General features: G+C 43.2%; 1 protein-coding gene across 6 annotated transcripts in view; it reads right to left on the bottom strand.

The window, feature by feature from the left end:
* The window catches only part of hhat (hedgehog acyltransferase), a 34,889-nt gene extending 14,373 nt beyond the window's left edge, over window positions 1-20,516 (bottom strand). For 2 of the 6 annotated variants that reach the window (XM_046855836.1, XM_046855840.1), the window contains exons 1-7: window positions 18,909-19,141; window positions 18,609-18,728; window positions 15,083-15,150; window positions 14,884-14,997; window positions 14,257-14,451; window positions 13,551-13,802; window positions 11,019-11,181 (exon numbers count right to left, since the gene is read on the bottom strand). In XM_046855836.1, coding sequence (XP_046711792.1) covers window positions 11,019-11,181; window positions 13,551-13,802; window positions 14,257-14,451; window positions 14,884-14,997; window positions 15,083-15,150; window positions 18,609-18,711 — 895 coding nt within the window. In that variant the 5' untranslated portion in view covers window positions 18,712-18,728; window positions 18,909-19,141. Of the gene's footprint in view, window positions 1-11,018; window positions 11,182-13,550; window positions 13,803-14,256; window positions 14,452-14,883; window positions 14,998-15,082; window positions 15,151-18,608; window positions 18,729-18,867; window positions 19,142-19,613; window positions 19,623-20,405 lie in introns of those variants that run through there. The other 4 variants (XM_046855839.1, XM_046855837.1, XM_046855838.1 and 1 more) reach the window with 4 other exon arrangements.
* Window positions 20,517-26,070: the final 5,554 nt, after the last annotated feature.

Genomic DNA, 26,070 nt, shown 5'->3' with positions numbered 1-26,070 from the left:
TTGCTTAAAAATATATTAAGTTATAGATGATGAAGTGCCATGGATTTACATTTCCTGCGGTGAACATTTTTTTATTTTATATATAAATATATGAAATCAGTTCTGGAGCAATCCAGAAAAGTACTGGGCTAAAAGCCACATGTCTCATGAGTTTCTATTTTAAATTCTATAAAGACTTTCATTACAAATAAGATTCCTACCAAACATTTATCTGAGACTGTGTCTGATCCTTTTCTCCTCCCCCTGTTTGAGAGACACCTGCTAAACTAAGGTGTTCATTCATACTCTATTCATACAGTCTGCATAGAAATGACCTGCTGACCAGTAAAGGCTTTTGTTCTACATGTTTGGATATTGAGTTAACATTCATATTGATAACCAGGTAGCAGACAAGCTCTTGTTTTACAGTCATGACCATTCATATTGATGTGCGATCATTCCAATCCCAACAATTCACACACACACACACACACACACGGGAGATATTTTGTAACTTACAGATGTAAAATAGAATCCCCATGCAGATCTCTAAGTCTCTGTTGTTACTCCACCCCAAAGAATATTTTCCACATCACTACTTTTTTTTTTTTGCAAATCTCCGATAAAACTATTTTTTTGACTGTCCATAAGCAATGCTTTGTAAGCAAAGTCCAGTTAGCACGTGCTATAAACAGCTGTTTGTGGTGAACTGAGAGCTGCATCACTTCCTGGTTTGTCACCGAATGCTGCTTCGACCACTAAGAGTTTGTACAGAGTAATAAAAATAAGACTCGCACTTGGGGAATAAAATCCTCCCATATATCGTTAGAATCCTGCACTCAAAGGCTACATTTTCTATCAGTCATTTCGTTTCCATAATGCTACTGGCTGGAAATAAAAGGTTTAAAATGACCTTTAATGGACCTATTACAGAATAAAAAAGGTCATGGCACCTGCCTATATTGAAGACTCAACCAATATTACTTTTAATATTATTTTAATATTTTTTATTTTGTGGTCTCAAGCGTTTTGTAACACAATATTTTATCAGCCATATTTGTTTTTTTACCAGTAGGATGTCGTTTTTTTATGCGAAAGTTATCCCAAAATATATACAAATAAAACACCAGCCAAAGTTCTGTGACGTAAACAAAAGAATAACAATCTAAATGACAACACTATTGTTTGGTTGGAGCAAAATTGCTCTACAGTATGTTGTTCAGTGGAGCCTCATGTTTCCTAATAAACCAGGATCAGCAGCAGTGGATGTGTTTGTGACTCGTTATTACAATAATAATCAGTGCAGTTTTTTTCCATGTTGCTTGTGTGTACTGCTTACACACATTCAGCAAATACATTCGTTATACATTTTCCATTGAAAAACAGTGATCTAAAATCTTTCGTGCTTGAGGCTCACAGCTTTAGAATGATGTATAGTTGTACAGTTGTCTCTGAATGTAGACAAAACTAAAAAGATGGTTGTTGACTTCAGGAGCACACAGAACAGCCATTCTCCACTGATTATCAATGTATCCTCCGTGGAGATCATCAAAAGCACCACATTTTTTGGTGTTCACTTGGCGGAGAACTTCACCTGGTCACTTAACACCAGCTCCAGCAGCGTCTCTACTTCCTAAAAAGGCTGAGGAAAGCCCACCTCCCTTCCCCATCCTGATCATGTTCTACAGAGGGACCATTGAGAGCATCCTGAACAGCTGCATCACTGCCTGGTTTGGGAACTGTACCGTCTCAGATCACAAGACCCTACAGAGGATAGTGAGGACAGCTGAGAAGATCATCCGAGTCTCTCTGCCCTATTGTGTCAGACTTGTGTCTGTAACTCGTTAGCTCGACTAACACAAGTGTTGACTACATTCATTGCCTCACACTATATCTAAACTCTGTTCGCGATTATAAGCACTAACGGTTGTGTATCCGCCTTTGAGCACATGTGAGAACTCGTTCAAGTTGCAAGCGGTGGAGCTGGAGGCTTTGGAGAAACAGATTCATGACCTGCATGTAAAGCATGCCCAGCTGCAAGAGCGGAAAGCGGCACTGAAAACATCTCGGGCGGACGCTCACTCGTCCCAGGTAAATTCCCAGGTTGAACCTAATGCTCCCAGCACCTCAAATCCGTGTGTCCCCCTGCCCAGGCCCAGTGCACCTACAACATGGCCCGCCCAGGTATTGTTCACTCCGGCACAGGGGCACCACGGACCCTGGATGCTGCAGCAGTGGAAGACGTGAGCCAAGCCCCGGTCGAGGACATCTCCACCGCCACCACCACCGGCCTTCGAGATCTCGACAGAGAACCGCTTCACCCCTCTCCGCGAGACGGAACGCGATACCATGATTCTTGGAGATTCCATCGTCCGGCATGTCCGCGCTACCAGAGCCAAAAGTAAGGTGCAAACTTGCTGTTTTCCTGGTGCTCGTGCTCTCGATGTCACTGAGCAGGTTCCTGAAAATCTTAAAGAGGGATTTCAGGATCCTGGTGGAGACGGTACGCAGCACATCGCCCACAACGAGGATCATAGTGTCAGGACCCCTTCCCACTTACTAGCGAGGGATTGAGAAGTTTAGTAGACTTTTTGCACTAAATGAATCGTTACAGTCATGGTGTCGAGAGCACAAACTTCTTTGTTAATAACTGGAACTGTTTCTGGGAGCGTCCTAGGTTCTTCCGCCCTGATGGCCTGCACAACAGCAGAGTTGGAGCAGCAGTGCTATCAGACAACATCTCTAGGATACTTCACATAATCTGACTGGTAATTTTCCAGAAATAATCTTATTGCAGTTAAAACTGAAAAATGCCAGCTAAGCAAACACAAAAAGTTCTAAAGTTTGGTCATTTAAACATTAGATTACTTGCACCCAAAGCACTGATTGTAAATGAGATGATCACAGATAATAATCTCTCACCACTCACTGAGACCTGAATTAAACCAGGTGATTAAATGAGTCTACAGCGTCAGGATATCAGACGTGGCTCATGCTTCTTCTTCTTTTGGCTGCTCCCATTAGGGGTTGCCACAGAGGATCATCCGTTTCCATACCACCCTGTCCTCTACATCTGCCTTTTTCACACCAACTACCTGCATGTCTTCCCTCACCACATCCATTAACCTCCTCCTTGGCCTTCCTCTTTTCCTCCTACCTGGTGGCTCCATCCTCAGCATTCTTCTACCAATATAATTCAAGTCCCTCCTCTGCACATGTCCAAACGATCTCAACCTGCCTCCCTTACCTTGTCACCAAAACATCCTACATGCGCTGTCCCTCTAATAAACTCATTTCTAATCTTGTCCATCCTCGTCACTCCCAACGAAAACCTTAACATCTTCAGCTCTGCTACCTCCAGCTCCACCTCCTTTCTTCTACTCAATGCCACTGTCTCTAATCCATACAACATCACAGGTCTCACCACAGTCCTATAAACTTTCCCTTTCATTCTTGCAGATACCCTACTATCACAAATCACTATTCTCCACCCACTCCACCCTGCCTGCACTCTTTTCTTTACTTCTCTAACACACTCTCCATTACTTTGCACTGTTGACCCCAGGTACCTGAACTCCTCCACCTTCTCCACCTCTTCTCCCTGCAACCATACCACTCCACTGCCCTCTCTCTCATTCACACACATGTACTCTGTCTTACTCCTACTGACTTTCATTCCCCTTCTCACCAGCGCATATCTCCACCTCTCCAGGATCTTCTCCACCTGCTCCCTACTCTCACCACTAATCACAATATCATCCGCAAACATCATAGTCCAGGGAGACTCCTGTCTGACCTCATCCGTCAACCTGTCCATCACCTCTGCAAACAGGAAAGGGCTCAGGGCCGATCCTCGATTTAGTCCAACCCTCACCCTGAACCAGTCTATTGTTCCTACTGCACACTTCACTGCTGTCACACAGTCCTCATACATGTCCTGCACCACCATCACATACTTCTCTGACACACCTGACTTCCTCATACAGTACCACAGCTCCTCTCTTGGCACCCTGTCGTACGCTTTCCACAAATAAATCTCGGCACCCTGTCGTACGCTAAATCCACAAATACACAATGCAATTCCTTCTGTCCTTCTCTGTACTTCTCCATCAACATCCTCAAAGCAAATAAGGCATTTGTGGTGCTCTTCCTCGGCATAAAACCATACTGTTGCTCACAGATGGTCACCTCTTCTCTCAGCCTGGATTCCACTACTCTTTCCCATAACTTCATGGTGTGACTGATCAACTTAATTTCCCTGTAGTTACTGCAGGTCTGTAAATCTCCCTTATGCTTAAAGATCGGTACCAGCACACTCCTTCTCCATTCCTCAGGCATCCGCCCACCTTCCAGAATCTTGTTAAACAATCTGGATAAAAACTCCACTGCCATCTCTTCTAAAAATCTCTATGCTTTTACAGGTATGTCATCTGGTCCAACCGACTTTCCATTCTTCATCCTCTTAATCGCTGCTCTCACTTCCTCCTTACTAATCCTATCTACATCCTGCTTTACCAACTCCACATCATCCAACCTTCTCTCTCTCTGATTTTCCTCATTCATCAGCTGCTCAAAATACTCCCTCCACCTATTCAACACACTCTCCTCACTAGTCAACACATTTCCCTCTCCATCCTTTATTGCTCTAACTTGCAGCACATCCTTCCCAGCTCGGTCCCTCTGCCTGGCCAATCGGTACAAATCCTTTTCTCCTTCCTTAGTGTCCAACCTCTCATACAGCTCCCCATATGCCTTTTCCTTGGCTTTCGCCACATCCCTCTTTACCTGCTGCCGCATCTCCTTGTACTCCTGCCTACTTTTCTCATCACTCTGTCTATCCCACTTCTGTTTTGCCATCTCTTTCTCCTTATGCTCTCCTGCACTTCCTCATTCCACCACCATGTCTCCTTGGTTTCCTTTCTATTTCCAGATGTCACTCCAAGTACTTTTTTTAGCTACCTCCCTCATCACTCCTGCAGTAGTTTCCCAATCACCCAACACCTCTTCCCCACCACGAGCCCCCATCTGACCTCTTCCCTGAACCTCACACTACACTTGTCCTCCTTCAGTTTCCTCCATCTTATTCTTCTTTCAGTCCTCACTTTCCTTCTCTTCTTCTTTACCTCCAAAACCATCCTACAGACCACCATCCGATGCTGTCTAGCTACACTGTCCCCTGCCAACACCTTACAGTCTCCAATCTCCTTCAGGTTGCATCTCCTGCATAGAACATATTCCACCTTCCTCCACTGTTACACGTAACCCTATGATCCTCCTTCTTCTAAAAAATAAGTGTTCCTTCCTTTTAGCAAAATCTTCCACCATCTGCCCTTCCACATTCCACTCCTTAAGGCTTTCCTAGGTACACCATCTACCACTTCATCTAATTCACTCCAGAATCTTTCCTTCTCCTCCATCTCACAGCCAACTTGTGGAGCATAGACACTGATGACATTTATCATCATCCCTTCAACTTCCAGCTTCACGTTCATCACCCTATCAGAAACACTCTTCACCTTTACTACACTCTTACTGTACTCTTCCTTTAGAATCCCCCCTACACCATTTCTCTTTCCATCCACACCATGATAGAACAGTTTGAACCCACCTCCAATGTTCCTGGCCTTACTCACTTTCCACTTGGTCTCCTGAACACACAACATCTCTACCTTTCTCCTCTCCATCATATCAGCTATCTCTCTCCCTTTACCCGTCATAGTACCAACATTTAAAGTACCAACCCAAACCTCCACTCTCCTACACTGCTCCTTTTCCTGCTGTCTCTGTAGACGTCTTCCTCCTCTCCTTCTCCTCCTTCGGCCAACAGTAGCACAATTTACACCAGTACCCTGTTGGCTAACGATACCTGTGGCGGTCGTTGTTAACCCGGGCCTCGACCGATCCGGTATGAAATTCTCATTTGTGATCCGCATATTTAAGCCCCTCATTAAGAAACCTAATTTAGATCCAAACACGGTATCAAATAACAAACCCATTTCAAATCTCCCATTTATGTCTAAGATTTTAGAAAAGATTGTTGCTGCCCAGTTCTGTTCCTACTTACAAGAGAACAATATCTTTGAAGAGTTTCAGTCAGGTTTCAGGCTCCATCATAGCACAGAAACTGCCCTAGTTAAAATCACTAATGACTTGTTTTTATCTTTAGACCAGGGCTTCATCTCTCTGTTAGTTTTACTAGATCTTAGTGCTGCTTTCGACACTATAGACAATGATCTCCTCCTAGATCGCTTACAGAATTATATCGGCATTCAAGGACAGGCATTAAGCTGGTTTAAATCCTACCTGTCCGATCGTTACCATTTTTTAGATTTAAATGAAGAGCTATTCAGGTTAATTCAAGTTAATTATGGCGTGCCACATGGTTCAGTTCTAGAACCCCTGCTTTTTACAATATACATGCTTCCCTTAGGAAATATTATGGAATGCATGGAATTAGCTTCCACTGTTACGCTGATGATACCCAGCTATGTAGCTCATCAAAACCAGACGATACACTCAATTAGCTCGGATAACTGAGTGTGTTAAAGCAATAAAAGATAAGATGGCGATTTTGCTCATCGGCCCAAAAACCAGTACACAGAAGCTCCAGCATTTCAACCTGCATTTAGACGGATGTTCTGTAACTACTAGTTCAACAGTAAAAGACCTGGGAGTTATTTTAGAGCAACGTGTCTTTCAAAAATCACATCAACCAAGTTACAAAAACAGCTTCTTCCACCTTTTAGAAATATTTCTAAGCTAAGAAACATGTTGTCTATATCTGATGCAGAGAAGCTTGTCCATGCGTTCATGACCTCCAGACTGGACTATTGTAATGCATTACTAGGTGGATGTCCTGCATCATTAATAAACAAGCTTCAGTTAGTTCAGAATGCAGCAGTCAGAGTTCTTACAAGGTCAAGAAAATATCACCATATAACCCCAATCTTCTCATCCCTACACTGGCTACCTGTTAAGTTTCAAATCCACTACAAACTACTGCTACTTACTTATAAAACTCTAAATGGTTTATCTCCATGTATCTCTCCAGTCTTTTAACACGCTACAATCCGTCACGCTCCCTGAGATCTCAAAACTCTGGACTTCTAGTAGTTCCTAGAATAGCAAAGTCCACTGAAGGTGGTAGAACATTCTCACCTTTAGCTCCTAAACTCTGGAATAGTCTTCCTGACAGTGTTCGGGGCTCAGACACACTCTCCCAGTTTATGTGCAGATTAAAGACGTATCTTTATAGCAAAGCCTACATATAACACATCACATATTATACTTCAAGGCTCTTCTCTGTTCTGGCACCGAGGTGGTGGAATGAACTTCCCCTAGATGTCTGTACAGCTGAGTCCCTGAGTATCTTCAAGCGACGGTTGAAGACCTATCTCTTCCTGAAACACTTAAATGAGCACTTTCTAAGTTTGCTTTGTAGAATTCAAGAGTTATATTTATATTAAGTTTGTAATCTTGTGTACCAGTGTAGATTTATTCATTGCTAGAGACTCAAAGCACTTTTGTACATCGCTCTGGATAAAGACGTCTGCTAAATGCCGCAAATGTAAAGTAAATGTAATCACATCATAACCTTGTGCTCCAGAACATCTGATCAAACACATTATCAACTTGTGCTGTTAATATCATGAACAGCAGCTACGCTTATTCCTCTTCACTGCTTCTCTTTCTCTCCCCATCCCGAGGCATCCTGAGGTTGCTCCATACCAGTCACGTCCCACCTTATGAAGATTGTGGACCTTTAAAGAAGTAGATGCTGAACTCGCAAACATCCCAAACCATCTAGAGACGTACCAGTGCTAACTGGATACCACTTCATGTGGAGTTTGGACACTGGACCTCTTTGAGTGTTCAAAGGCTCTGGCATGGAGAAGCTGGTGTTGGATCTGTGATGTTTCTATTTTATGAGTTGCTCAGTAGCTCCTGGTTCCATAATCTCATCTGACTGTATAAGACTGTAGAAAGAACATTAGTCATAATCACACACTCCAGTGCTCATGTTAGTTCTCACTCTCCAGTGTTCTGTATTGTTTAAAGACTATAATCACACTCTTGATGTCACCCAAATGAGGATGAGGTTCTGCTTTTGAGTCTGGTTCCTCTCAAGGTTTCTTCCTCATAACATCTAAGGGGGTTTTCCCTTACCACAGTCTCCATGGTCCTAATCAGGGATAAACACACACCATTCACCTTCACTGTTAAAATCTGTAAAGCTGCTTTGAGACAATGTCTGTTGTGAAAAGCACAATAGAAATAAACTTGACTTGACATGACATAACATTCCTCACACACACTCTTCACCCTCCTGCCATCAGGAAAGCGGTTCCGAAGCATTTGGGCCGTCACATCAAACACATTATATATATTTTATGTTTTGTGTACTATTTGGATATGGTTGCACACAATGCACTTTATGTGGCAAGGACACTTTAGTCCTTAACTCTGTTCGGTTATGCAGCTCTATTTTCAGTGATGGAGTTCTCTGTTGTTTAATGTAGCACCAGGGTTCTGGAAGAACATTGTCTCATTTCACTGTGTGCTGCGTCAGCTATATATATCACAGATTTGACAATAAAAGCTTCTTGACTTGAAAGAGTGAAAGGGAAAGTTTATAGGACTGTGGTAAGACCTGAGATGTTGTATGGATTAGAGACAGTGGCATTGAGTAAAAGACAGGAGATGGAGCTGGAGGTAGCAGAGCTGAAGATGTTGTGTGTTATCAAACTGTACAACCTGGACTTAACACAACACACACTCACCTCAATGTATTCCACCATTATCTATTTATTATTATTTATATTTGATAACTGATCTGTTTAACTGCACCTTTCACTGTATTACTGTATACATGCCGTCTTTTGCACCTTTGACTATTATATTGTTTACATAATTTTTTGCACCTTTAAATTTGTCATACTATATTACACTGTTTACATGCTGTCTTCTGCACATCTTGACTGCTGCTGTATTTTTGCACTACATTGTGTTCTTATATTCACTCCTGGGTATAGTTTTTACAGTTTACAGAACTGTATAACCAAGTATACAGTAGGTTTACTGGTCGGCGCTATCTTGGTTTTGTGTCTTGTCTTGTGTTGTCTGTCTGTACTGTTTTTTGTCTGCACTGTTTGCACTAGATTGCACTCGATGCACTTTATGTAGCTTGTGTTGTGTTGTAGCTTTATGTCATTGTTTAGTGTAGAACCAGGGTTCCGGAGGAACGTTGTTTTGTTATTACTGTGTACCACTGTGTATAGTAGAAATGACATTAAAAGCCTCTTGACTTGACTTGACCTGAGATGTTCATTGGAAGTGACTATGATGGACAGGATTAGAAATTCGTTTATTAGAGGGACAGCACATGTAGGACGTTTTGGAGACAAGGTGAGGGAGGTGTGATTGAGATGGTTTGGACATGTGCAGAGGAGGGACATGGGCTATATCAGTAGGAGAATGCTGAGGATGGAGACACCAGGAAGGAGGAAAAGATGAAGACCATGGTGAGGGAAGACGTGCAGGTAGTTGGTTTGAAAGAGGCAGATGTAGAGGACAGAGGGGTATGGAGACGGATGATCTGCCGTGTCAAAAGAAGAAAAAGAAGATGATGATGATGAAGAAGCAAGGGCATCTTGTCCATGCCTTTCCTGAAATACAGAGTGACCCTGGTGTCCCCAATCGTCTGGGGCAGGAAGCAGCTAAGCCTGCTGGAGCCATTCCCCCTGTGGCTTCAGCTCGGCCTCCTGCTGAAAGCCAGGCAACTGGCTGCTGCACCAGGGCCTAGGGTAGGTGAGCCCCAAGCTCATACTGTGAGAGGTCAGGAGCACATGAAATGGACGAGAGCTCCCTTAAATATGCTAAGCTCTCAGAGTCAGTAGACAGGGAGTTGGACAGGGAGCTGACACTCGCTGAGCTTCAGAAGGCTCTCCAAGGCATGGAGTGAAATTGAAAGTGTACCGTCAGGAATGTTGTACACTCTAGCAATTGAACCTCTATTAATCAACCTAAGAAGTCATCTTTCTGTTTTTATTATTCACACTCTAATGCTTTACTTTACCTGTCAGCATATGCAGATGACGTGGCTGTAGTGGTGGGATCCCAGTCTGATGTGAATGTTTTAACTGATGTTCTAAAAGACTTTGAGTTTTTTATTATAAACGAAAGTAAACTGGGAAAAGAGTGAAGCAGATTTAGTTGGGGAGTGGGGAGCCGAGATTCCCAGGAGACCTGGTGTAGAAAAAAGGTGGTTTTAAGTACTTGGGTGTCTACCTGTGGAGTCATGAGATATTTAAATAAAAACTGGGAAGGCACTGTAGAGCACATCAAGAGCAGACTGAGCAGGTGGAAGCGGCTGGTCCCAAAGAGGGCAAATGCTGATCATCAACAACCATCGTCTGTATGGCACAAGACCTGCTAGCGAACATCCAGGCCCTGCTCGTGGACTTCTTCTGGGATGGTTTGCACTGGATTCCAGAGTGTCCTCCATTTGTCCAAGGAGGAAGGGGGAAATGGTCAGTTTATCTTGTCAGCCTTTCGCCTCCAGTTCATTCAGAGACTCCTGACTGGCCCAAGTAACCTGGTATAGAGGACAGCAGCCAGTGGACTTTTTGCACATGGTGGGATGACTGGGGCTGGACAGAACTTTGTTTTAATGGACACAAATGCATTGGATGTTACTGGTTTATTCGTGTTTTTTACAATGGACTTTTGAAAATATGGACTTAAAAAAAAAACAGATTAAAGGCTGCGAAACACTATAATGGCTGCTGGAGGAGTCCCTGGCCTACAGAAGTCGTCTGGACACCTCTCTAGTGCAACCCTTTACCCCCAAAACACACACACACACACACACACACACACACACACACAAACTGTCCAGAGCTCTTATCTCCTCGAAGAGATAATTAATTAACGAACAAATCTGAAACCATCCGACCTTAAAAAGGATTTTTTGCCAGATAAATGATTGTAAAAGACAAAAATGCCTCTCTCTCACACACACACACAACACACACACTTACCCAGAGCCCAGGATGGCAGCATGTTGAGGAAGATCTCGTTGTTCTGGATGCTGTGCATGTACATAAAGTGGATCATAAACTCAGCTAAACACCACCACACACACAAACGTAAAACTTGACTCAACAACCAGGATGGTGATGTGGAACACACCATTCTGTCCATCTGCAGGCACAGAGAGAGAGAGAGAGAGAGAGAGAGAGAGAGAGAGAAAGAAAAGGGGGAAGAGATAAAAAAAGAGAGAAAGTGAGAGTAAGAGAGAGAGAGAGATAGAGAGAGAGAGAGAGAGAGAGAGAGAGAGAGAGAGAGAGAGAGAGAGAGACTTGAGTGGCAGAAGAACTGACTCAAAAGGACAGGAAAAAACAGTGACATCACACAATGACATAAAGAAGGATCGGAATTATTAATTATATTGGTGTTCATCATTAGTGTTCATTATCAGTGTTCATTAATAGTGTACATTATTAGTGTTCATCATTCTGCTTCTTCTTTCGGCTGCTCCCATTAGGGGTCTCCACAGCGGATCATCCGTCTCCATACCCCCCCTGTCCTCAACATCTGCCTCTTTCACACCAACTACCTGCATGGCTTTACTCACCACATCCATAAACCTCCTAATTGGTCTTCCTCTTTTTCTCCTTCCTGGTGGTTTCTCAGCATTTTTCTAGTTCTTCTACAGCATTCTCCTACTGATATACCCCATGTCCCTCCTCTGCACATGTCCAAACCATCTCAATCACACATCCCTCACCTTGTCTCCAAAACGTCCTACATGCGCTGTCCCTCTAATAAACTCATTTCTAAATCTGTCCATCGTCGTCACTCCCAACGAATATCTCAACATCTTCAGCTCTGCTACCTCCAGCTTCACCTCCTGTCTTTTACTCAATGCCACTGTCTCTAAACCATACACCACCTCAGGTCTCACCACAGTCCTATAAACTTTCCCTTTCACTCTCACAGATACTCTTTTATCATACATTACTCCTGCTATCACTTTTCTCCACAAACTCCACCCTGCCTGCACTCTTTTCTTCACTTCTCTAACACACTCTACATTACTTTGCCCTGTTGACCCCAGGTACCTGAACTCCTCCACCTTCTCCACCTCTTCTCCCTGCAACCGCACCCCTCCACTGCCCTCCCTCTCATTCACACACATGTACTCTGTCTTACTCCTACTGACTTTCATTCCCCTTCTCTCCAGCGTGTACCTCCACCTCTCCAGGCTCTTCTCAACCTGCTCCCTACTCTCACCACAAATCACAATATTATCCGCAAACATCATAGTCCACAGAGACTCCTGTCTGACCTCATCCTTCAACCTGTCCATCACCACTGCAAACAGGAAAGGGCTCAGAGCCAATCCTTGATGCAGTTCCACCTCCACCTGGAACCAGTCTGTCGTTCCTACTGCACACTTCACTGCTGTCACACTGTCCTCATACATGTCCTGCATCACCCTCACATACTTTTTTTGACACACCAGACTTCCTCATACAATACCACAACTCCTCTCTCCACCCTGTCATACACTCTCTAAATCCACAAACACCCAATGCAGCTCCTTCTGACATTCTCTATACTTCTCCATCAACATTCTCAAAGCAAATAATGCGTCTGTGGTGCTCTTCCTCAGCATGAAACCATACTGTTACTCACAGATGGTCACCTCTTCTCTCAGCCTGGCTTCCACTACTCTTTCCCATAACTTCATGACTTCAACTTTATTCCCCTGTAGTTACTGCAGGTCTGCACATCACTCTTATTCTTAAAGATCAGTACCAGCACATTCCTTCTCCATTCCTCAGGCATCTTCTCACCTTCCAAAATCCTATTAAACAATCTTGTTAAAAACTCCACTGCATCTTTCCTAAACCTCTCCACACATCTCACAAGCCACTTGTGGAGCATAAACACTAATGACATTTATTATCACCCCTTCAACTTCCAGCTTCACATTCATCACCCTATCAGAAACTCTCTTCACCTCCACTACACTCTTACTGTACTCTTCCTTTAGAATCCCCCTACACTATTTCTCTTTCCATCCACACCATGATAGAACAGTTTAAACACCTCCATTGTTCCTGGTCTTACTCTCTTTCCACTTGGTCTCCTGAACACAACATATCTACCTTTCTCCTCTCCATCATATCAGCTCCCTCTTTTGCTTTACCAGTCATAGTACCAACATTTAAACTACCAACCCGAACCTCCACTCTCCTACACTTCTCCTTTTCCTGCTGTCTCTGTAGACGTCTTCCTCCTTAGCCCAATTTCCCCCGGTACCCTCTTGGCTAAAAATTCCCGTGGTGGTCGTTGGTAACTCAGGCCTCTACTGATCCGCTATAAATTTCTTATTGCTGATCCGCATATTTGATTTGCAACGTTTCACGCTGGATTTCCTTCATAACAAAACCCTCCCCGTTTACCTGGGCTTGAGACCGGCACTAAGAGTGACTATAATGGCTGGGTTTATTATTAATGTTAATATTTATTAGTGTTCATCATTAGTGTTCCTGAATTTTCACCTGTTGTCTGAAATAGTTGTAGTTGATGATGGGTCCATTGTAGAACAGTGGATGGTAGAATCCGTATGAGACCAGGTTGTAGAATTGTGTTAACAATTTTTTAAAGTTTAAAAATGAGAAGCATGAAATAGTTTGTGTGCCCTGCAGGGGGCTCCAGCACAGCTCCAGGCTGAAACTGATGCAGCGTAACACACACATTGCAGTGCTGAACATCAGGAGATAATAATTCTGATCTGAGTCGTACCAGTCTCGCTGTAAACACAGTACAGGATCCTTCAATCACAAAGAACTTGATTTCTAAATTTTTAAACAATTAAACATGCATCATGTAAATCAATCAGAGTGAGACATGAGTGAGAAAGAGAGAGAGGACAGCAGCCAATCATAGTGAGGTATGAGAGAGAGAGAGAGAGAGAGAGAGAGAGAGAGAGAGAGAGAGAGGGAGAGAGAGAGAGAGAGAGAGAGAGGACAGCAGCCAATCATAGTGAGGTATGAGAGAGACAGAGAGAGAGAGAGGACAGAAGCCAATCAGAGTGAGGTATGTGAGAGAGACAGAGAGAGAGAGGACAGCAGCCAATCATAGTGAGGTATGTGAGAGAGAGAGAGAGAGAGAGAGAGAAAGAGAAAGAGAGAGAGGACAGTAGCCAATTAGAATAATGGTGGTGAGACAGATGAGGCACCAGCAGAACGTTACTAGAAGACACACCTGGACCTCCTGTATGCTGGTGATGTGTAATGTAGAGAGCAGGAACAGAGCACAGACCCAGGTGAGGGCGGAACTCTGCAGCTGAGCAACAGCCAATGAAATGCTCAAGTGAAGCATAAGAACCACCACACCCCTCCAACCGAGAAGCCACCAGGCACAGAGAACTCCATACACTGTGAGGATGGCCTTTCTCAACTAAACACACACACACACACACACACACACACACACACACACACACACTAAAATAGATTACCAATTCACTGCAAACAGTTTAAATAAAACTCTGCAATGCAGCCGCACAGGAATCTGGATTTAGGCTCTAATAAGCTCAGAACGTTAATAAACACACAGCAGAGTGTGGAGCTCCATAACGATCTAAAACATAATGAGCTTTGATACCAATCGGACCATTACATCCAAACAAATCTTTCTGAGACTGAGATGATATGAGAAAGGAACCTTGAGAATAATTCTGAACAGAACCGTCCTTCTTTGGGGTTACTGGATCATGTGACCATAAATCATTTCTCTTCTACAGCAGTCGGTTTGTGTGATAATATCGCAGTAAGAGCTCATTCTGTACACTTTTTACACTACAATATGTGGAAGATGTTGGAAATTCACCTGAGGAGAACAAACACTGCAGAGCTGAGAGACCACAGCATGACCAATCAGAGACCAGAGGAGAGAACGCCACGCCCACTCATTCCAGAAACTCCACTCAAAATCACTGGCATCCTGTAGACACAAACACACACAGAGTTTGTGTACACTTACAGCAGGCAGAAACAGACTTGTGGAAAGTTCTCAGTAATCCTCATACCTTTTTACTGCCTGTGATCAGGAACCCATCCTCCAGCTGCACCTCCCTGTCCAGGCTCTCCTCATGTTCTACACAAACAGGAAGTGACATCATGCTGATGAACTATGACTTAGGTGTTGTTTCAGTAAAGAAGTTAATGTTCTTCACACTTATTAAACTCTTTTCGGGTTAAAAAAAAAGTCACCAGACCGACTCATCGTTTTAATCACACGGTAAAAATATCAATATAATAACACTGTGCCAGCGAGTGGAGGGCGGACCCAGCCGGAACAAGCGGTAAGAAACACCGGCAGCTGATGAGGCTAATCAGTACGCTGTGTTTCAGTCTGGCGACGCCAATAAAGAAGAGAGAGAGACGCCAACCTCTGGGAGAGAGAGACACGCAGAGAGGCAAGTGGAAAGGTCGCCGAAAAGGTGATTGAAGCGCAGACTGGAGCCGCTGAAAGACACAGGTGGCACCTGAACCTGTGTTTCCTAATGTATTTAAAACCAAAAATAAAACACTGAACAGTAAAATCAAAAAGACCTTAAAATGCTCCGTAAAAACACAGTGACTGCAACCTGGAGCAGTGAATAAAAAGCATGAAAAACGGTTTCTCTCTGTGAATAAAAAGGACAGTCAGGTGTAAAATCAGGGTTTAAAACAGAAATAAAAGAGTTCACGAAGATAATACCATGTACCGTAATTTCCGGACTATAAGCCGCACCCACTGAATTTTACAAATATTTTTATTTTTAACATAAATAAGCCGCACCTTGTGTGGCTGCGAGTTCTGTGTTTGTATTTCTCTCGCCGTTTTGAAACAAACGTTACCATTTATCTATCCTTTTTCGTCTTTTAATAATCCTAAATTGTTTTTGTCTTCCTGACTTGTGCCTGTAGTTAGTTAACGCGACTATCACTAGTGTTAACTACATTCATTGCCTCTCACTTTATCATATCTCTGTATCCTAAATCGGAAATAATCTTATTGCAGTTAAAATTGAAAAATGCTAGATAAGCAAACACAAAAAAGTTCTAAAGTTTGGTCTCTTAAACATTAAACATTAGACCCTAACCCTTGCTGCGACCTCGGCTACAATGACCAGGCCCACAGCCCTCGGTGTCACCTAATGCCGGTGGCCAGGAGAGGGGAAGTCGGAAGCGATGCTCAAGGAAGCAAATGCAAAGCAAGTGGGCGGGTGTCCGTGCTAGGCTAAACACTAACCCTAGCCGGCCAGCTCTCCCGTCCATTCTTCTTTTAAACGTCTGCTCCCCGGACAATAAACTGGACTACATCCGACTCCAGCGGACCACGCGGCGAGAGTCCAGAGACTGCTGTGTCTTTGTTTTTTTTGTTTTTTTACAGAGACTTGGCTCAGCAACACAGTTCCGGACGCCACCATCTAGCTAGAAGAGCTAGTCATGTTTCGTGCTGACAGAAACACAGCTCTGTACTGTAAGACTCGCGGTAACAAAACGCTAGCGGATGTCTTCACTGACATCTTCAACATCTCCCTTAGCAGCAACGTTGTTCCTACTTCAATTCAATTCAATTCATTTTTATTTGTATAGCGCTTTTAACAATGAACATTGTCTCAAAGCAGCTTTACACAGATAATGTGGTGATTAAACATAAATATGTTCTTTGTAAGTATGTTTGTCCCTGATGAGCAACTGTGGCAAGGAAAAACTCCCCGAGATGGCATAAGGAAGAAACCTTGAGAGGAACCAGACTCAAGAGGGAACCCATCCTCATCTGGGTTGCACCAAATGTCCATTTGAAGCAGATATACAATGTTGTGGGTACAGTGATGATGATCAGAAGCAAACTGCACTCCCGAGTCAGTGCAGCAGACCGCCGACACCAACTACAGTCCAATCCGTCCTCAAAGCACCCGTTCTACTCCGGAATTAAGAGACCGTCCCGAGCTGCACAGAAGTGTGAAGATCCAAGGAGGGGAGAGGGGCAGGAACACTGGTCACTGGAGCCTCAGGAGCATGTTTAACTCGACCGAAAGAGAGAGAGAGAGAGAGAGAGAGAGAGAGAGAGAGAGCTGAGAGAGAGAAAGATCTGCCCCCTGCTGTAGTCTTGCCTAAAGACAACAACCATCCTCCTCCCCATGCTAAAGAAGTCTACAGTCTCCTGCCTCAATGACTATCGTCCTGTCGCGCTTACACACATCGTGATGAAGTGCTTTGAGAGGCTTGTCACAAGGCACATCAAGACCCAGCTTCCACCCTCAATGGACCCTATGCAGTTTGCGCATCATCCAAAAAGTTCCATAGACGATGCCATCTCTACGACCCTCCGTCTGGCCCTCACCCACCTGGACAACAAGGACACATCCTGGACTTCCTGACTGGGAGACCTCAGTCAGTCTGGGTAGGAAACAGCATCTCCAGCATCACCACACTGAGCACTGGGGCCCCTCAGGGCTTTGTGCTCAGTCCACTGCTGTTCACTCTGCTGACTTACGACTGTGTAGCAATGCACAGCTCGAACCACATCATCAAGTCCACCGATGACACGACCGTGGTGGGTCTAATCAGCAAGAACGACGCGTTAGCATACAGAGCGGAGGTGAAACAGTTAACAACCTGGTGTGGAGCAACAACCTGTCTCTGAACATTGACAAAACTAAAGAGATAGTTGTTGACTTTAGGAGAACACATAGTGACCAATCTCCACTGATCATCAATGGATCCTCAATGGAGATCGTCAAGAGCACCAAATTCCTTGGCGTTCATCTACCGAATAACCTCACCTGGTCACTCAACACCAGCTCCATCACCAAGAGCCCAGCAGCGTCTCTACTTCCTGAAAAGGCTGAGGAAAGCTCATCTCCCTCCCTCATCCTAAACATGTTCTACAGAGGGACCATTGAGAGCATCTTGAGCAGCTGCATCACTGCCTGGTTTGGGAACTGCACCGTCTCGGATCGCAAGACCCTACAGAGGATAGTGAGGACCGCTGAGAAGATCATCGGAGTCTCTCTCCCCTCTATCATGGACATTTACACCACACGCTGCATCCACAAAGCACACAGCATTGTGGACGACCCCACACACCCCTCACACACACCGCTCACCCCCCCATCCCCTCACACACACCCCTCACCCTCCTGCTATCACATCCAGACTGTACAACAGCTTTATCCCACAAGCCATCGGGCTACTCAACACACAGAACTAAACTGAAACTCTCTCTCACACACACACGCACACACACACAACTGTGTGTTACTGTACAAACTGATTTTAACACACACTCATTACTCAACTCAATCCATTCCACCACCATTTATATATTATTTATACTTAACCATATTACACTGTTTACATTGTGTTTGTTTATATTTACTCTCGATCATCTCGGTCTTTTATAGTCCATTCAGAGGCTACAGTAGGTTGACTGCTCGCAGCTCTGTTGTGTTATGTGTATCTTTCCCACAATGTCTTGTGTTGTCTGTCTGCACTGTTTTTTGTCTGCACTGTTTGCACTCGATGTAGCTTTATGTTGTGTGTTGTGTGCAGTGTGTGTACCTGTTGAAAACACGTGAAGCTGGTAGAAGGAGTAAAGGTGAGAGGTGAAGGACACGAGGCAGTAAAGGATCATCTCCGACTGAGGAAGCACAGCACACTCCATCCTGACCACACCCTCACCTGAGACCACAGAGCAAAGTCAAATAAAGTAACGTTTATTATCATTCAGCCAGGCAGCAGGGGGCGAAAGAGAACACAATTGTGTTTACAAAAGTGTTAAGAATGTAAACTGTCTGTTAAAATATAAAATTTTAAATACATGAGATAAAATAAAGAGCACGTGACTAATCGGAATAGTACACAATAGAAGAGGGTAAACGTGTGCAGCTCAGTGTGAACAGGTGGAGACGGGTTTGTTGTGTTGCTTGATGGCATGTGGGGAAAAGCTCCTGTAGAGTCTGGTGAGTTGTGCAGTCACAAATCTGCTCAATCACAGGTCTGCTAACAATTACCTCATCAACCATTACCTGATCAACACACACACACCCCTATCACCTCAACACGCACACACACCTATCACCTCAACACACACCCACACACACACACCCCTATCCTGATCAACACACACACCCACACACACCTATCCTGATCAACACACACACACACACACACCTATCACCTCAACACACACCCACAGACACACACCTATCCTGATCAACACACACACCACACACACCTATCCTGATCAACACACACACACACCCACACACACACCTATCCTGATCAACACACACACCACACACACACCTATCCTGATCAACACACACGCACACACACCTATCACCTCAACACACCCACACACCTATCACCTCAACACACACCACACACCTATCACCTCAACACACACCCACACACTATCCTGATCAACACACACCCACACACACCTATCCTGATCAACACACACACACCCACACCTATCCAGATCAACACACACACACACACACACCTATCCTGATCACACACACACACACACACACACACACACACACACCATCCTGATCACACCACTCTCACCTATCACCTCAACACTGATCCACACACACACACACACCTATCACCTAAGCACACATACACCTACCAACTCAACACAGACACACAGACACCTATCACCTCAACACACACCTATCACCTCAACACACACACACTCACACACACACTCACTTCATCCTGATCACACCACTCTAACCTATCACCTCAACACTGATCCACACACACACACACCCCTATCCTGATCAACACACACACACTCACACACACACACACACACACACACACACACACACACACACACACACACACACACACACACACTCCATCCTGACTACGCCACTCACCTCAACACACACACACACACACACACACACACACACACACACACACACACACACACACACACACACACACACTCCGGAAGTGTAAGCGGAAACATCACACTTATGCGGAACTAAACACGATAAATGAACGGATTATTTTTACCCAGCAGGGCCCCCGTAGGCGTCTCCATGGAAACATAAAAGCGCGGCAGTATTTCCTGAACACTGTGATTATTAAATACTATTGCAGATCTAAAGGTTATATAGAGATTCAGTGTGTACAGATTCCGAGGTCCTGATGGTTTATAAAGTGATAATAAACTCGCTGTTGCTTTATCACACTTCTCCTGCTAACTATGCTAACTGTACATTCCTAAGCGCTGAAGTAATATAGTGTTTTAAATAAACGATTAAATTATTATATAAAAATGTATGCAATATATATATTATATAAATGTGGTTAGAGTTCATGTTTTAAACTTACATGTGTAAAGAGATTTAATATCACTTCGTTTTCGGACTGTGAGAGACTGGCCGCGTCCTGATCCGCTCCGCGCGGAGTACACTAGATTTCCTCCTCTCTGCCTGCAGTGTGTAGGGCACTCCGCTAGGGGGACGTTTAGGATTATACAGTGGCTCTGTGGAGCTCCGCCCTTTACTTCCGGGTATGGTAATCAGCTAAGATCGGATTGGTTGGTCTTTATTCCTACTCTTATCTGATTGGTTAGAACAACAACAAACCGGAAAGTTTCAGTCTCCTGTCTAATGTACTGATTTTACACTGTTATAAAATGTTTTATTCAGTGTGGTTTTTTATTTTAATTGAAAAACAACTATTATAAAAATAATAACACTTTGTCTCAAATATATATTAATTATATGTCTTTATTATTATAGGAATTTGTTTATTTATTTTTTTCCAAAATGTACAAATAATAATTTACTCTTAAACCTCAGCAAAAGTGCACTTGATTCTGATTGGATAGACACGCCCAGTGTCTCTGATTCCCGCCCCCTAATACAGTATTATGTAGTGAATATTGATATGAAGATCGGGGCATTTTAGTGATAAATGAACAAATCTTTTTTGAGTCCTTAAGTTCATTTAATCAGAAATAAAATTAAATGTTACATTATTAATTAGCAAATCCCCAACACATCTTTAAATACAATTAAACTACAGTTCCAGTAATAAAAATATGACAAGGACTAATTATAATAAACACACTGAGGAACTTCACTTCTCATATCTTCTGGTCCGTGTCATTAGTTGTTTTGTCACATGACTCCCATAATTAATGTAACAATAATGTCAAGATACAGACAAAAATCCCTGATCTGTAGCATCTTTGGAAGTCACATGACAGAAGAACGAACGAATCGAGCTGTGAAATGAACTACCTTATTCTGTTTTCTTTACATAACCTACAGAGATGTTACGATGTGCGTCCTGTATAAAATGAACAAATCACTCTTTGAGACGATTCGTTCTTCTGAGTCACATTAAAGAAAATTAATAAATCGTACATAAGTGACCATCACTAGTCGACTTGTGATGAGAAAAAAAAGGAATAAATGATTAGAAATTATCCAATCTTGCAATCCCACCACCTGCCCTATGGATCCAATCACTTTAACTACACATAAGACCATCTCACAAGATCTCCTGCCCTCCATCTCCACAATTATCAGCGGGTTCTTAACATCTGGCTATGTGCCAACTCCCTTCATGCAAGCAAGGGTCATTCCCATCTTAAAGAAACCTGCTCTGGATCCATCAGACATCAACAACTACAGACCGGTATCACTTCTCTCCTTTCTTTCTAAATCTCTGGTTTTTAACCAACTGTCTGTCTATCTCTCACAGAACAACCTCCATGATCCGAACCAGTCTGGGTTCAAAGTGGCACATTCCACAGAGACGGCCCTTTTGACTGTTTCTGAGAATCTGCATGCTGCTCGATCAGCCAAGCTGTCATCTGTACTTATCCTCCTCTACCTTTTCTGTAGCATTTGACACAGTCAATCACAAGACTCTCTTGTTTACCCTCAGGAGCCTTGGTATCCATGGAACAGCATGCTTCCTGCCTGGAAGGTTGCTAATACCAGGTAACATGGAGCGGATCCATATCTGCCAAGTGCAGACTCACCACTGGTGTCCCACAAGGTCCCCTCCTTTTCTCCCTCTATACCCACTCCATTGGTGAAGTCATATAATCACATGGGTTTTCTTACCACTGTTCTGCAGATGACACTCAACTCATCTTTTTTTTCCCTCCCTCAGATACCACAGCTTTCTGCTTGGATCTCGGCATGCTTGGCAGACATGTCTTCATGGATGAGTGTAGGAATAAAAAGGAATAAAATTTGATTTTGATTTGAGTGCTCACCAACTAAAACTTAACCCCAGCAAAACAGAACTGCTGGTCATTCCAGGTGATTCATCTCCAGGTCAAGATCTCAGAATAACTCTTCATGACTCTCTGCTCTCCCCAAATCTAATTGTATTCGTTACATACACATACATACAAAGTACGACATGCAGTGAAATGCTTTACTAACTAAATTGGAGGTATTTAGAATTGCGTATAAAGACAGTATGCTTAGCTACAGACAGGCGCTAAAAGCTGCTAGAGCTGAACATCTGAGAAAACTCATAGAAAATAACAAAAACAATCCCAGGTTCCTTTTCAGTACAGTAGCTAAACTAACTACAAATCAGGGATCTGAAAATTGTGTTCCATCATAGTTTAGTAGTGAAGACTTTATGAATTTCTTCACTGGAAAAATAGATAACATTAGAAAAGCAATTGTGGCAGTTCAACCTTTGAGACCATCTCCTGACAAAGTGTTACCTTTAACTCCAAAACTCCACTATTTTACATGTACAGGACAGGAAGAGCTGTATGATGTTATTATCAAAGCTAAAAAAAACAACATGTCAGTTAGATCCAATTCCAACAAATCTATTAAGGAAGTGTTATTTACAGCTGGTGAGTCTCTTCTGAATATTATTAACTCCTCACTATCTTTAGATCACGTCCCTAAACCCCTCAAGTTAGTAGTTATTAAGCCCCTCATCAAAAAAACCTAATCTGGATCCAAACACGCTATCGAATTACAGACAATTTCAAATCTGCCATTTATGTCTAAGATTTTAGAAAAGATTGTCGCTGCCCAGTTCTGTTCCCACTTGCAAGAGAACAATATCTTTGAAGAGTTCAGTCAGGTTTCAGGCTCCATCATAGCACAGAAACTGCCCTAGTTAAAATCACTAATGACCTGTTTTTAGCTTCAGACCAAGGCTTCATCTCGCTGTTAGTTTTACAAGATCTTAGAGCTGCGTTCGACACTATAGATCATGATCTTCTCCTAGATCGCTTACAGAATTACATCGGCATTCAGGGACAGGCATTAAGCTGGTTTAAATCCTACCTGTCCAAACGTTACCATTTCGTAGATTTAAATGGAGAGCTATCAGGCTAATGCTAGTGAACTATGGCGTGCCACAAGGTTCAGTTCTAGGACCCCTGCTCTTCACAATATACATGCTTCCCTTAGGAAATATTATTAGAAGGCATGGAATTAGCTTCCATTGTTATGCTGATGATACCCAACTATATATCTCATCAAAACCAGTCGATACACTCAATTAACCGAGTGTGTTAACTGAGTGTGTTAAGGAAATAAGAGATTGGATGACCCATAACTTTCTACTTTTAAATTCTGATAAGACGGAGATTTTGCTCATCGGCCCAAAAACTAGTATACAGAAGCACCAGCATCTCAACCTGCATTTAGACGGATGTTCTGTAACTACTAGTTCAACAGTAAAAGACCTGGGAGTTATTTTAGAGCAACTTATCTTTTAATAATCATATCAACCAAGTTACAAAAACAGCTTCTTTCACCTTAGAAATATTTCTAAGCTAAGAAACATGTTGTCTATATCCGATGCAGAGAAGCTCGTCCATGCGTTCATGACCTCCAGAATAGACTATTGTAATGCATTACTAGGTGGATGTCCTGCATCATTAATAAACAAGCTTCAGTTAGTTCAGAATGCGGCAGCAAGAGTTACAAGGTCAAGAAAATATGACCACATAACCCCAATCTTATCGTCCCTACATTGGCTTCCAGTTAAGTTTCAAATAGACTACAAACTACTGCTACTCACTTATAAAGCACTAAATGGTTTATCTCCATGTATCTCTCCAGTCTTTTAGCACGCTACAATCTGTCACGCTCCCTGAGATCTCAAAACTCTGGGCTTCTAGTAGTTCCTAGAATAGCAAAGTCCACTAAAGGTGGTAGAGCATTTTCACATTTAGCTCCTAAACTCTGGAATAGTCTTCCTGACAGTGTTCGGGGCTCAGACACACTCTCCCAGTTTAAGTGTAGATTAAAAACATATCTTTTTAGCGAGTTCTACACATAACACACATCACATCATAACCTTGTGCTCCAGAACATCTGATCACATGCACATTATTAACTTGTGCTTTTAATATCATGAACAGCAGCTACGCTAATTCCTCTCCACTGCTTCTCTTTCTCTCCCCATCACGAGGCTTCCTGAGGTTTGGCCAGCTCCAGTCACATCCCACCTTGTGAAGATTATGGACTTTAAAGAAGTAGATGCCAAACTCGCAAACATCCTGAACCATCTAGAGACGTACCAGTGCCAATTTTATCCCACTGCATGTGTGGAGTTTGACATTGGACCTCCTGGAGTGTTTAAAGGCTCTGGCATGGAGAGGCTGATGCTGGATCTGTGATGATCACAAATGTTGAGCTCAGTAGCTCCTACTTTTATACCAAAGACTGTAGAAAGAACATTACTTATAATCTTATACTCCAGTGCTCATGTTAGTTCTCACTCTCCAGTGTTCTGTATTGTTGAAAGATTTATGATCAAACTCTTGATGTCACCCAAATGAGGATGGGTTCCCCTTTTGAGTCTGGTTCCTCTCAAGGTTTCTTCCTCATAACATCTAAGGGAGTTTTTCCTTGCCAGTCGCCATGGCTGCTCATCAGGGATAAATGCACACCATTCACCTTGACTGTTGATTTCTGTAAAGCTGCTTTAAAACGATGTGTGTTGTGAAAAGCGCTATAGAAATAAACTTCACTTGACTTGACTTGGCTTTATCCGACTGACCGGCATGAGGGAATAGGGTGGGGGAAGAAATAAAACAAGGGAAAAAGAAGGCAGATAAATAAAACCAATAAACTATGTAAAATATAAAATATATAAAGATATATATATATATATATATATATATATATATATATATATATATATATATATATATGTGTGTGTGTGTGTGTGAAAAAATAGGAGAATTGTATATAGAGGGTATGCTTATGACACAGGGTATGCTTATGTACAGTAAACAGTAATCACATAAGGTGGTTGATGTGATTTTTTAAAGTGAACGTGTGCGGTGTGGTGTGGTATAAAGTGCACTGTGCCGTGCAAGTCCACATTTAAAGTGACTGTCCAGGGTTTAAAGTGTTGTAGTGCGAGAAAAAAAGAAAAATACAAATATATGCAGAAGTGTGATGATGGAGAGAGAGTGACCAGGTTTTAGATCCAGTTTTCACGCACCACCCTCTGGAGGGCTCGTCTGTCCTGCATGGTGCTGGTCCCAAACCAGGAAGTGATGCTACCCGTTAGAACGCTCTCAATGGTGCAGGTGTAGAAGATCTTTAGCACCTGAGAGGGTAGTTTAAAGTCCCTTAATCATCTTAGATGGTACAGACGCTGCCGGGCTTCTTCACCAGGGTGTTAGTATGACAGGACCAAGACAGGTCCTGTGTGATGTGAACATCAAGGTACCGGAAACTGTCCACTCTCTCCACTGGGGTCCCACTGATGTTTAGCGGTTAGTATGACTGCTCCTGCTTCGTCCACGATCAACTCCTTAGTCTTGCTGACATTCAGGAGAAGGTTGTTCTCCTGGCACCATCTCTCCAGGTTTTTAACCTCCTGTAGGTAGGCCGTCTCATCGTTGTTGGAGATCAGACCCACCACAACAGTGTCGTCAGCAAACTTGATGATGGTGGTGGAGTTGGAAGTTGCCACACAGTCATATGTGTACAGTGAGTACAGCAGGGGGTTTAGAACACAACCCTGGGGAGCTCCA

Source organism: Silurus meridionalis, chromosome 8, assembly GCF_014805685.1.
Source record: "Silurus meridionalis isolate SWU-2019-XX chromosome 8, ASM1480568v1, whole genome shotgun sequence".
In the NCBI taxonomy this organism is placed as follows: Eukaryota; Metazoa; Chordata; class Actinopteri; order Siluriformes; family Siluridae; genus Silurus; species Silurus meridionalis.
This window is presented reverse-complemented; position numbering and strand designations above follow the sequence as displayed.